The following is a 14,456-nucleotide window of genomic DNA, read 5'->3' on the forward strand; positions in this document are numbered from 1 at the left end:
CAGAGAGCCTTTATGATGAGTTATGATTACTCACATCTGACATTATTGACATATGGTATATATTAAAATAATATATGTAAAAGTATATATATTATATACACTACTTTATATTTGTTAGTTTATTATTAATTCTAAAGTAACTATTGACTTGTTTGCATATATTCGTACATAGCTTATGAATTAGGATATACAAAAGTATATATATACATTTATATTACTTTATACTTATTATACTTAATAGTTGAATTTGCATACAATTTTTGATGAATTGTCGTGTATATATGAAAGTAATTTATATCATATGTAGTTTATATTATCTTTTTAAAATAAAAGCTTTAAATGTTTATCGGTATTTTATATTGATATTTTGTTGATTGTTAATAAATTTGGTTGTATGGTAGATATCAACATGAAAAAACAACGAACTATTGATGGGTTTTTTAAAAGAAAACACTCAAGTTCTACTCAAGATTCCGAAAACCCGCCGGAGATTGTTTTGGATGAAGATGCCCCCATACCCGATGTTCATAATACTGATAATCGTTTCAAAAAACCTCATCTTGAAATTAATGAAATTGATCTTAATACATTAGAAAGAGATCCTGGTTTGCGTAAGCAAATTTATGATTATCCGGTTAATCAGCGAGATACTATTAGGCGAGCATATATTAATCTTGGTCCCTTTCAACAAACACTTGTTGTATATCCAAAATCGGGACCAGAAACCCATAAGCGTAGTTTTCAAGCTTCTTGGTTTAAATTATATCATTGGCTTGAATATTCAGAGAGTTTAGATGCTGCGTTTTGTTTTCCATGTTTTTTATTCAACAAGCCTTCGGGAATGGGACACTACGGCCAACAAGCATTTACTATAGATGGATTTCAGAATTGGAAGAAAGTTGGTGGAAAAAGTTGTGCTTTTTTGCATCACATAGGGACTGAGTGTACATCTTTTCACAACGTTGCACAAAAATCATGTGATGATTTGTTAAACGGGGCACAAGATATACGAAATGTGTTTGAGACATTTACAGAAGAAGAGCGTAAAAATAATAGATTAAGATTGAAAGCTACTATTTATGCAGTACGTTGGTGTGCCTTTCAAGGAGTTGCATACAGAGGCCACGATGAAGGACCAGATTCCATAAACAAAGGAAATTTTCGTCAAATGTTGAAGGCAATTGGCGATTTTAACACGGAGATGGAAGAATTGTTTCGTACTGCTCCTAAATATGCATCGTATATATCACCGTCAATTCAAAAAGAGGTTCTAAACCTTATATCAACTAGGGTGAGGAGGATGATTTGCGCGGAGATTGATGGTGGGAAATTTTGTTTAGTTGTTGATGAAGCACGTGATCAGTCTAATAAAGAACAAATGTCAATTGTTTTGAGATTTTTAAATAAAGATGGATTTGTTATGGAGCGTTTCTTTGGGCTTGTTCATGTACCTGACACTACAGCACAAACTCTTAAGAATGCAATTTATTCTGTAATGTCACATAAAAATCTTGATCTTAAGTCTATTCGTGGCCAAGGATATGATGGTGCAAGCAATATGCGAGGTCATTTCAAGGGTTTACAAGCATTGATTTCAAATGATTGTCCATATGCGTATTATGTTCATTGTTTTGCCCATCGATTGCAATTAGCATTAATGGCTGCTTCACAAGGAGTTGTTGCATTACAAAAGTTTTTTACTCAATTATCTTTTGTTATCAATGTTGTTAGTGCTTCCTCCAAGCGTGCCAACCAAATTAGAGATGCACAAGCCGAGGAAATTGCATACAAGGTTTCTATTGATGAGCTAGAGACAGGTAGGGGTCTTAATCAAATTGGCACATTACAACGAGCTGGTGATACTAGATGGAGTTCTCACCTCAAATCAGTTTCGAGCTTAATCAAAATGTTTAGTCCAACTTGCGAGGTTTTACTTAAAATTATTGAAGATGGCACCGGTGCAATCAAAGGCGACGCAGATTCAACATATGAGGCTATTACTACATTCGAGTTCATTTTTGTTCTTCATCTCGAGAAAGAAATAATGGAGATCACTGATTTACTTTGTCAAGCTTTACAAAGACAAACTCAAGATATTTGTAATGCATTGAGGTTAGTTGCATCTACCAAATTGTTATTACAAAAAATGAAAGATGAAAGATGGGATAGTTTGCTCTCTCTTGTTAAGTCATTTTGTCAGGAACGCAACATTGATATCCCGGATATGTCTTCTCCCTACTTTAGTAGAGGGGATCGAGCTCGTAACGAGCGTAGTGATCATACACTTGAACATCATTACCGAGTGGATATATTTTACGAAGCAATTAATTGTCAAATAATGGAACTAAATCATCGATTCAACGATAGCTCAATGGAGTTGCTTCGACTTTCAACAACTTTAGATCCTAAGAGTGTTGATGAGCCTTTTCAAATTGGTGATATAATTAAGTTAGTAGATAAGTTTTATCCTGAAGATTTCAATGAACAAGAGAAAACGGTTTTGAAGATACAGCTTCAACATTATGAGATTGATGTTGTTCAACATGCAGATTATAAACTATTGGCATCTATGTCCGAATTGTGTCAATGGTTGATAAAGACTAGAAGAGTAGCAAACTTTCATCTTATTTATCGAGTAGTTAGTCTTATACTTACTCTTCCAGTTTCTACTGCCACAACAGAGAGATCATTTTCAGCAATGAACCTCATTAAAACAAGGTTACGGAATAAAATGGAAGACGAGTTTCTGAATGACTCATTGGTTTTGCATTTCGAAAGGGAACTTGCTGAAAATATTAGTTTAGAGACAATTGTAGAAGATTTTAAAAAAGCAAAAGATCGTCGTGTTCCACTTTGATAAACGATTTAACAATCTATATATTAGTTTTCTTGTTTAAACTTTTGATATGTCATAATTTTGAAATAAATAAAACTTATTTATATAGTTTAATTATAAAGTCTTAATCTTGGCCCCCCTAGCTGTAGTGCTTGTGTTCCGCCCCTGTCCATGGTGATATCTTCCCATTTACCCATGGGGATAGGTAAAGGTTCTAAATTCCCATATGGTTTCTGATGTTGTGCCTTAACTCTCGCACAAGTTACACACTCAACTACATACTTTGCAATATCGAGCTTCGTCGTCGGCCGCCAGTAGTAGGATTTTAGATCCCTACACATCTTAGTGTTGTCAGAATGAATCGAGTACATGGTCTTGTGAGCTCCTTCCATCAAAATATCTCTTACTTTGCCCATCTTTGAATACCTTTAATCCTTGATTATTCATACCGAACACCAACGTTTTGCCTAAACGTCCTTCCTTTTGGTCATTCTTCCATAAAGCTTCCTCCTAAGCTTTTTTGATGCTTTCCACAATCGTTGCAACAACCTCTACTGATTGTTTCGATTATCTTTCACTTCAATCTTCTGGCTTAATCCATATGCTACATTGAACTTGGTTCTCTAAACCACGTAACAGACTCATCCTAGTCGGACTCAATTTTATATGACCACTAGGGTCGGAATAACAATCATCTTCTTAGTCATTACCGAAATGATGGTAACGATGGACATGAACAAAATGGAATCATTTACTAGCTTCTTGGTAACCTTGTGACCTTCCCTGATCCAAGTGTGAGTCATATGCTTCCGGTAGTATAGGCCTCTACTACCATTCACACCTACTCATACTCGTCCCAAGTATTGTTTCGCAGTTTCCAAGTCACCATTCAAGAATTTCACACAATCATTTAACACATCAGATTGACAAAATCAAGGTTTTATATTATATCTTGAAACGATTATATAGATGTTCAAGTTCACCCTAGACTATGTCTCCTATATTAGTCTACATCACATGATCATATTTATACGGATACTCAATAGATCCTTCCACTTAATTCCTTCCATTGTCACCTGCTTCATCAAGGCTCATCTGGAATGCTCTTGCCTTTGGCTTTGGTGGTGCATTTGGATTTGTAGCTCCTTCCCTCTTTGGGTAGTCTTGCTTGTAGTGCCCTTCTTCATTACATTCATAACACACCCTTTTGTTGAATATACACTCATTGGCGTAATGCCCATACTTCCCACACTTGAAACATGTCACCTCATCACCACATTTTCCAGAGTGTTTTTTATTGCACTTATTGCACCATCTCACTTCACCTTTTCCTCCTTCAAACTTCTTCGAACCAAACTTTGAGAATTTTCTCTTCTTGTTGGATCTTGAGAATCCATCGAACTTCCTTTTCTCACCGACTTCAATTCCATCCAGACCCCTTTCTCTTAACTGGGTCTCAACATTCTTGGCTGCTCTAACGGCTGCCTTCAACATGCTTGCCATTTTGACCGTTGGGCCAAAGTCTGATGGTAATCCGTTAGCAAATTTCTCTATCTTGGCGAGTTCGGCTGGCACCAGGTATGGGAATAACTTCATGTTCTCGATGAATGCAATAACATAGTCATCAGTGCTCATTCTTCCATTCTTCAAGTTTTGGAACTCATTTTTTAGATCTATCATATCTATTTCGGAGCAGTACTGCATTTTCAATTGTTCCATGAACGCTTCCCAAGACATCTTCAGAGCTTCTCCTTATGGCATCGTATCTGCTAATAACTTCCACCAGCTTAAAACAACGGTCTTCGGTTTTCTGACCGCAATGACAGTTTTATGCTTGTCGCTACAGTTGCAGCATTCAAATACCATCTCCATTTCAGAGATCCAGTCCATAATCTCTACTGGCTTTGGACTTCTAGAAAGACTCGGTGGTTTGGCACCCAAGAAGTTCTTATGCATACATTCATCCCTGTCGATTCCCCTTTCTGGGTTATTCCTTCATACCACTGGGGGTTCAACTTGACTGACAGTGTGATTGTAATTCCCTTCCTCTGACTGTTCGTCATTCATTTTTGGTTGTTCAATAGGCATTGAAGGTTCATCCCTGTTATTCAGCAACAGTTGCATCATTTCTGTAACACCCTGTTCTGAATCGACTCCTAGTCTGGGGTTGTGGTCGAGTATCGGTCATCATAAGGATTAGGGCTTTTGAAAATGTAGGTTCTAGGCCCATATGGGTGCGGGTGATGTATTGGAAGTGATCCGCGTGTTCGATTCGTGTTTTGGAGCCTAGGGGTACTTCGGTAAAGTGTCAGTTGGGCTTTTGTGAAAAATGGATTTTTTTTTCAAAAGGTTTTAAGAAAGGTATGATTTGATACACGTGTAGGGATTCTCGTTACCTTTCTGTAGATATAAGGATCGTCGGAAACGGGTTTATAACGAAAAAGTTATGGCCTTCGGAAGTTTCGTGATTTTCAGTCTTAGCCGAGTACGCGGGGCATACACTAAGAGTATGTGTGCGTACTAGTTAAGAAGGTAGTATGCAGGGCGTACCTTAGAGTACATTGGGCGTACTGACCAAGATGGTCGCGAAGGTTCCTAGGAGTACGTTGGGCATACCATATGTATGTTGGGCGTACTCCAGTCATATCAGAAAACTATTTTAGGGTCTTGGACCCTATTTAAGCTCCTTATCTCACAACCTAACCCTAATATCTTCAGCCTCCATCCCTCTAAACCCTATAAATCGTCCTCAATCACTCATGGTGGCATTTTGAGCTTATGAAGTACATTTTTGGAGTGTTTGTTCCATTTTCAAGAAGGTGGAACTTAATGCAAATATGGGGATCAAGGGGAAGCTTATGGATCTGGCTTTTGGGACTTATTTTCAGCTTGATGAAGGTATAAAGCTTTGAACTTGATCATTGATATCTTAGATCTCTTACTTGTGAGTTTTAGTTCATTTTGGTCCCAAAGATAAGATCTAGCGTCTTGATTTCATTCCAGGAGCTTTGAGTTGCCCCTCTTAGTGTTTCTAAGGTTCAAGGTCCATAAAGTTGGTACCTTTAGATTTTAAGACCATCCATGTTGAATTTTGAGTCATTTCCATGGAAGTAGAATGTTATGCTTTGAGATTTGGTCTTTTTGAGGCATGCAAAGTCACCAAGTTATTGACTTTATGGGTTTATACGTCGTTTGGGACTCAGATCTGTGGCTTGGACATATGGCTTAAAGCATTAAGTGCTTAATGGCAAATGGGATTAAGAGGGAAGTACGTTGGGCGTACAAGCCAGTACGCGCAGCGTTGATGTGGTGCAAATTATACCTATCTAGTTTTAAATTTATAACCTAACAAACTTAACTAGCTAAAATGCACCTAGGCGTTGTACCTAGTCAAATTATAGAATAGTTTAGGTAAGTTGGGTATCGATCTCAGGGAATGGATTTAATTTACTAATTTAATTACTACTAAATTTACCTAAAAATCTAAGAAAAGGTTTAAATGGTTTTTATCTAATTTTGCAAGTTTAGACAAACTTTAACAATTAACAGATAGTTCTAATCAATATTCTGAAAACACTTTCGTTTAGTTCGAAGTCACTTCTCCTCTATGGTTAGTTAGTAATTGTGGATTATTAAATTTGGTCACCAATTATTATTCAATTAGTAATTCCATACCAAATTTACTAATCTTTTTACCAATTCATGAACTACCTTGTATGGTCATACATAAGCAAAACACATAATTAGTTATTAATTATGGATGAGCTATGTAAGATTTATCTAAGAAAACACAATTATGGTCATAGTTTATGTTCTCTAGCACAACTAAATTAGTTACTTTTATCACTTATCTAAGATTTGGTCGATCCTAGCTCTAGCAATTTAATAGTCACTAAACTACTAGGTAACAAGTTCATGTAATTTAATGGTCACTAAGCTACACAGAACCTAAATTAAAGCAACAAAGTCACAAACTTTAACATGCTAGGTAATGATAATCAAACACAAGCTCCAAACCACCTTTTATAAATCCATAAACTAATAAACTAAACCATAGTTATTAGGGTTTCATCTAACTAAACAAAAGTAAAGAAGTTCAACTACTCATACTTAAAATCAAACACGCATGCTCATGGAAAAGTAACATGATCATATTAATGCAAACCGAATGTAGTGTTCTAATATTCAAATTCTCGATCTTCAAACAATCACTCATTGCAAAAGGGTATTTTTCGCACTTTTCTGACCTCTAAACTCGATTATAACACCGGGAAATCAGATCCAACACCTCAAAGTCGATATGATAAGGGATTTTTATAGTTTCCAAAATTCGCGTCTCACATCGTGAGATTTCGGGTCTCACGTCGTGAGATCGGTAGAATTCGTGTTCGGCAAGGAAACTGCATTCCACGTAGCTATCTTCTAGAAGAATCAATCTCACGTTGTGAGATTATACTCCTTACACCGTGAGAACTGGGAATTAGTATTTGGCGCAAAAACGAAATCCGTCCGAAATTTTGTCTAGTTTTCATATCATTTTAAATCTCCTCAATCAGAGTTATGAGTCATGTGATATGGTTAAAATACTATCAAGGGGTCAAGCTGTCTAGGAACATCCTTTTTGTATCTTTTTCAGCTCCAGTCCTCCAAGTATCCAGCTTTTGTCGGTTTCAATCATTTTCTTTGAGAATGTCCACTTTTGACTGCAAAATATAATTTAAACATTATAAGTACCAAGTATCTTTGCAATTAACTGAATTATAGCTTAAAATGTATTAAGATATTGCCTAGAAATGTGTATTAATATGGCACTATCAAGCGTACAAGCCATTAAGCGAGTACCGGCATCGTACTGCTGAGTACGCCCTGCATACTCAGTCAGGTTGGACTTCGTATATTGGGCTTCGGGATTCGGCCATTTCTTGGACTAGGTTGCTGTGGGCCTTCCTGGACCATTTGGAAACAAGGTTTTGGACTAAGGAAATTTATTGGTCTTGAGGAAAAGGCCATTAGAAAGGTCTGGGCCCAATTTGGAAAATTGGGCCACAATTGGGCCTTGATGATTATGGGATATTGGGCTATTGGAATACCAATAGTTTGGACTAGAATAGATGGATGGGCCTTAAGGTAAGACCACGTAAGGGTTTGGGCCCAATTTGGAAAGTTGGGCCATATGTTGGGCTTCGACCCATTACTTGACTTTTGGGGCTTTGGAGTGTGAGTTGGGCCTTGGGCTTGAAACAAGCTAGGTTGGGGTAAAGTAGCCTTTTACCCCAAGCATGGACTTGTGGTTATGCATTGGAACCCAATTTCTAATTGGGTGCTGTTTTGATGTTGACAGTTCGGGAATCTGTCAACCAGCAGCTGGAGTTTTATCTGCGAGACTTCAGCAGTGCCAGGTTAGTTCTCATCACTATATCAATAGGGTCTAAGGCACCAATGCCGGACCTTATAGGATTTGAATCATGGTTTATTTCATGATATGTTGATTGATCTACATCCTGGTATTCGGGATGGTTGTTATGTTAGAGATCGGTTAGATCAGTATCCTGGTTATAGGATGGTTGTTATGTTATTAATCGGTTAGATCGGTATCCTGGTTATAGGATGGTTGCCATGATTAGTGATTTGTTAGATCTGCATGTTTACTTGTTTATATGTATGTGTGCATGTTTGTTGGTTTGGGGAAAAGGGTTGAGACAGGTCATGTTGTGTGTAGTAGGCCAAGACACCCTGGGCGGATTGGGTAGACTGTAGGTCGAGCGGGCAAATCTAGTCAGGCCGAAGGCCCAATGAGCGGTCCGGATATGTTGAAGTCCCCTAGGAGGGCGGTCCAGATGTGTTGACAGCTCGGAGAGCGGTCCAAATAGACTGAGGATCGGGAGTCGGTCTAGTTAGACTGATGGCTCATTATGCATGTTGTTCGCTTATATGTTTATATGTTATGGTTATATTTGTATGGCATTGGTATTTTGGGGGTAACTCACTAAGCCTTCGAGCTTACATTTATCGATTATTGTTTTAGGTACTTCTGATGATCGCGGGAAGGTGAAGGTGTGATCGTGCACATCCTTATGTTTTACTATTGATTATGGGAAACTCTGATATTAAACCATTTTGAAAACATATTTGTAATAATTATCGGTTTTTGAATATCTGAAAAAAAAAATTTAAATTGGCATGATTTTTATGGATGTTACAATTGCTTCCTCTGTTCAGTCATCATAGCCCGAATCATGGATTGTACATTAGCCATCGTGATTGGCTCTGGTGCAGCTTCAACTATCGCACCTGCTCTATCCCTTGGTGACAAGGCTGCTCATTTTTGTCCCCATTTGCATTTTTGAGTCCACTTCGGTTTCTCACCATGTTGATCTATACACCAAGGTAGGTAAATTTATATCTTTATTTACGATAGACGGTTAAATTCCCCTTTATCACTCTGAAATGTTACATGCTAGTTCAAATATCGTAATCGATCACTTAGAATCCTAAACACGTAAGGTTTCCTGTAACATCGTAAATTTTCAAACAAAATTTTCATTTTTAAAACCACATAAATCTCATCAAAACGTTTCACAAAATCCTCAAAATGTCAAATTATCAAAAACACATATTCATAATTGTTTGAATAAATTCTAGTATCCTCAAAAACATAACTTCATCTCGTGTGTACAATCATGTCGTCGCCTTAAGTTTATACAACGTAGTTGTAACATCCTGTTTCCAGAAGTTTCTTATTTCGTGATCGTGGGCAATAAATGGATCAAGTAAAGCCCTTTGGCTTCAATGGAATAAGGTTTAGACATTATTAGATGGCGATATATTGGTTATGTGATCCAAGCCCTTGATTGTGTTTTGGAGTCAAAGAGTAAAACGGGAAAAGTGATGTTTCAGACTTCTTTTTATGAATTTAGGATTTAAGTTCGGAAGGTTTTGACGCAGAGGATAGTTGGTAGGATTGTAGAGCTTCTCTTTTCCTTTCTGTGGATATAAAGAATGTCGAAATCGTTGTTTTAACGAAGAAGTTATGACCGTTTGAAGTTACAAGTATTTTGGGCTAAGCCGAGTATGTTGAGCATATAGGGAGTACGCTAGGCGTACAAGGCTCAAGTTTGATCGCATAAGGCAACCACGTACGCTGGGCGTACGGACGTCTGGGACAAACCCTAATTTTTAGGGTTTGGACCCTATTTAAACACTTTATCTTTCTCTTAGACCTTCTTATCATCAGCCTATTTTCCCTCTAAAGACACCCCACGAAACCCTAGCTTGTTTTTGTGTGTTTTTGAGCCTTTTTGGTAATCTTTTGGCATTTTGGTACTCTTTAAAGAAGGAAGATCTTGGTGTTGAAGCTTTGTTTGGATTTGAGCTTAAAGTTCCAGAGTCTTCATCAGCTTTGCTAGCATTTGAAGGTATAAAACTCTTATCTTGAAGAATCTTAGTGTTAGATCTATTTTAGGGGTTGTTTTGAGCTTAATATTGTTGCTTGAACCATCCTTGTGAGTATGAGCTACTCTTGGAAGCTTAGAATGTTAAATCTTAGCATTTATGACGTTGTTATGGCATAAAAATGTCATCTTGATGGGTTTTGATGAACCATGCAAGAGTTGGTATCCATATTATGGACTTAGATGGATAAAAATGGGTATTGGGTCCCAGCAAGACATGCAAAGGAGTAAAGATGCCAACTTTATGTATTAAGACCATATTCAACAGTAGATTTAAGGTTTGGGCATTGTGGGCTTAATGGATTAAATCGTTTGAATGAGAAATGGGGACTAGCCAATACGTTGGGCGTACTCCACAGTACGTTGCACGTTGGGCTAATCATGTGTACGTCGGGCGTAAGTCTGAGTATGTTGGGCGTACTCAACAACTGTTGACTTTTATTGACTTTTGTGGTTAGGCCATATTTGGACTATTAGGGTTTTGGGCCGCTAGCCTTTCAGACTTTGGGCGATTGTGAGGTTTGAGCCTTCTTGGATCTGGGCCCATATTAGACTTTGGGTGTCCTTTAGGAATTGGGCCACTATTGGGCTTTTAGTGCCATTAAGTTTGGGCCTCAATTATTTGGCCAAGGGAGGGAAGGGTAAAATGGTCTTTTACCCTGGACGTGGACAAATAAACTAGATTCTCGATTATGAGTTATGGCCCAATTATTGATTGGGGTTTTATTTGATTGGTTAGCGCGAGGATTCTCCAGTTCAGTAGCCCGAGCATCTGTTTGACTGACAACAGATTGAGGTGAGTTTGTTCATTATATTGTAGGACACTAAGGATTGTATGTGCTTGCAGTCTTTGTGACTCATGTTGTATGTGTTGTACACTTGTGTGCCTGTTTGCTATATGTATGTGGGGTGAAATAGACCCAATACAACCTTGTGTTGACACATGAGTTGAAATAGACTCGGGGGTGAAATAGACCCGACACAGCCTTGAGCTGGCATATGAGTTGAAATAGACTCAACGATGAAATAGACTCGGGGTGAAATAGACCCGACACAACCTTGAGTTGGCAGATATGTATGGTATGTGGTATTTTGAGGAACTCACTAAGCTTCGTGCTTACGGTTTATGTTTAAAATGTTTTTTCAGGTACTCTCGGTTCGAGAAGGAAGAGTCTGGCTTGATCGCAACGCTTCCACCCAACTATTTTACTATGTTATACTTTTGAATGATTAAAATGATTAAATGGTGTTTATGGTTGAACTAAAAATGAAATTTTTACCTTATAATTTTTGAGATGTTACAATAGTTGTAACATCCCAAAAATGATGACATAAAATTTTTCTTTTTAGATTAATAAATTATTCATACATATCATTTCCATAAAGTCAAGATAGTTTAGATTTAGCAAAACATCTTCAAATCAGAGTAAATCACAGAGTGCGGAAACATATGTGTGTGCTCTGCAATCATTTGAGCTCTTCCATTTGAAAACCGAAGTACCTGAAACATAAACTGAAAACCGTAAACACAAAGCTTAGTGAGTTCCCAAAACACCACATAACATATAACCACAAAATATCATGCAACATACATATAATTGCCATGGGATGCCCCATGGTCTTCACCTGGACTGCCATGGGCTCCCCCCCCCCCCCCCCCCCCCCCCCCGCCCCTCATGGTCTGATATCCAAGTGCCACGGGCTACCCCCATGGTCTTTACCTAGAATGTCATGGGATTCCCCCATGGTATGATATCCAAGTGCCATGGGCTACCCCCATGGTCTTGACCTGAAATGTCATGGGCTCCCCCTATGGTTTGATATCCAAGTGCCATGGGCTACCCCCATGGTCTTTCATGCAAGCATCACAGAGACAACTAGCATTCCACATAACAAGTAATGGGCCGACATTGGTGCCTTCGACCCATGGAAATAATGAGAAGACTCACCTCGTACTGCCGAATCACACAGTCGATCCCTGGCTGCTGGCTGACAAATTCCCCAAACTGTCAATATCAAAACAACGCCCAATTAACAATTGGGTTCCTGTCCATAACCATAAATCCATACTCGGGGTAAAAAGACCATTTTACCCCTAATCTAACTTTGACCAAGACTTAGGCCCAAACTATGGACCAATTTTCCAAATTGGGCCCAAACCCATTGTAGGCCTTCTTAAAATAACTATCAGCCCAAAACTTGATGGCCCAACAGGTAGTAGTAGAGCAAACATATGAGTCGAAGTTTATCTGTTCCTTCTTGGATTAGAAGCTGATATCTGGGCCCCTCAATGATTTTGTTTTGACCTATGTACCGGGCCCGATCAGAACTAATTTGATGTGTTCAATTAGGTTCTTTGTCAAACAAATCGGAAATCGGAAAACAAACTGTTGAATAATAAGTAAGACATTATTCCATGTATTTGTCTGACTGATATCTAGAACAGAGGATTATATGATCACTTATCTTAAATGGCGTATCATCATCTTCTCAGTTCCAAGAGACCTTGAAAGAGCTACGATTGTTGATCGGTTCCTGAAGTCATACTTGCGGTTATAGTTATTAGACTTATCCAAGTGGGAGACTGTTGGATAAGGTGTCTAAGTCCATAACTATTTCTGGTATTTACTTGACCCGACCCGGCATGGTCCATTTGGGTTGCATGACATCATGCATTTGAATAGACTAAATGAGAGAAATAACACTTATGGTTTATTAATATATTATAAGCTCTAATATATTAATAGTATTATTTAATTAGTATTAATCAAGAATTAATTTGGATCAAAAGATAACTAATTAAATATATAGGTTGATTATGTAAATCATCCATAACTTGTATAGTGGGCTAAGAGGCTCCATGGATTATCAAGTTGGGTTAAACCCATAGGATGCTCCATGGGAGTTAGAAACCCATGGTTCATGGAAATGAAGAGTCACGACTCATTAGGGTTTACATGGTGTAACCCTAGATGTGTTAACACTATATAAGGAACTCATTCTCCACCAAAATCGGCTACACAAAGGGAAGTGAGGGCTAGGCCGATTTTTAGAGTGTTTGTATTCTCTCAAAAGTCATTCCAAAATCATTTGGTGTTGTGTGAAGCATTTGAGGCATCACACTTGGGGTGCTAGGCTCTCAAGGTTTCAAGGAATCAAAATCAACTACAAGGTATGTAATTCTAGCCATCCTTTTAGGATTAAAGTTCCCCATGTATGCTAGATAGGATTATGAACCTTAGAAACCAAATTTTGCATGTATTTAGACAAACATAGATCCAAGGTTTATTAGGGTTGCATGTACACTTAGGAAGTGTTAGAATGCTCAAAACCCATCATTAATGAGCTTATATAAGGTACATCATCAAAATTAGGATTTCCATTAAGATGCACGTACGCCCCGCGTACGTGCCCGAAGGTGCGATCATGCCTCGCATCAGTATGCCCTGCATACACCATTGCACTCCCCGCATACCGGCTTTAGAACTAGTATGCCATGCGTACATATATGTACATCCTGCGTACCGCTTAACTCCTTAACCCTAATATAATTCGAAGGTCATAACTTCCTCATTATCACTCCGATTCCGACGATCCTTATATCCATGAAAAGGCGACGAGAAGCTCTACACTTTAACCGAACCATACATGCCTTACAATATCCCGAACGAACATCCAGTTTCCATAAAAGCCCGAGCTGAAAAATTACTGAAATAACCTTTGACTCCAAAACACAAATTGAATACCCGGAACATCCAAATTACATTATCCAACCCCAACTGAGTCCAAATCTCACTTCTTCAAGGGTCCTAAGCCCGCTAATACCTAATCCCTGATTACTACTCCAAAATAAGAAACGATTCAAAACAAGGCGTTACAGTAGCCCCTAACTAGCCGAGCCTAAATGAGGCTGGCCCAAGACCTGACCATCTCATCATACACAAAGAGTCGATAGCCTGATTCCATGCCATATATGTGGGTCTTATGACTACTTGCATTTAACATAAAGAACCCAATATTACCAAAACGAGTAAGAAACTTTGGTCTTTGTTCATATTTAGGTAACCATGTTTTTTGTATACATTTGAGCAATAAACTTGTTTGACTTGTTCATAATAGGGTAATATTATCGCCAATTATCGATCATATTACCGTATTTTGAACAGGTC

The 14,456-nt window shown here is 38.1% G+C and overlaps 1 protein-coding gene across 1 annotated transcript; it reads left to right on the forward strand.

The window, feature by feature from the left end:
* The first annotated feature begins 409 nt into the window (after positions 1-409).
* Positions 410-2,857, forward strand: LOC111915674 (uncharacterized). Its single transcript, XM_023911307.1, has one exon. It carries the CDS (start codon positions 410-412, stop codon positions 2,855-2,857), a length of 2,448 nt encoding a protein of 815 aa, XP_023767075.1.
* Positions 2,858-14,456: the final 11,599 nt, after the last annotated feature.

This window comes from Lactuca sativa, chromosome 1 (genome assembly GCF_002870075.4).
Source record: "Lactuca sativa cultivar Salinas chromosome 1, Lsat_Salinas_v11, whole genome shotgun sequence".
Taxonomy (NCBI): domain Eukaryota; kingdom Viridiplantae; phylum Streptophyta; class Magnoliopsida; order Asterales; family Asteraceae; genus Lactuca; species Lactuca sativa.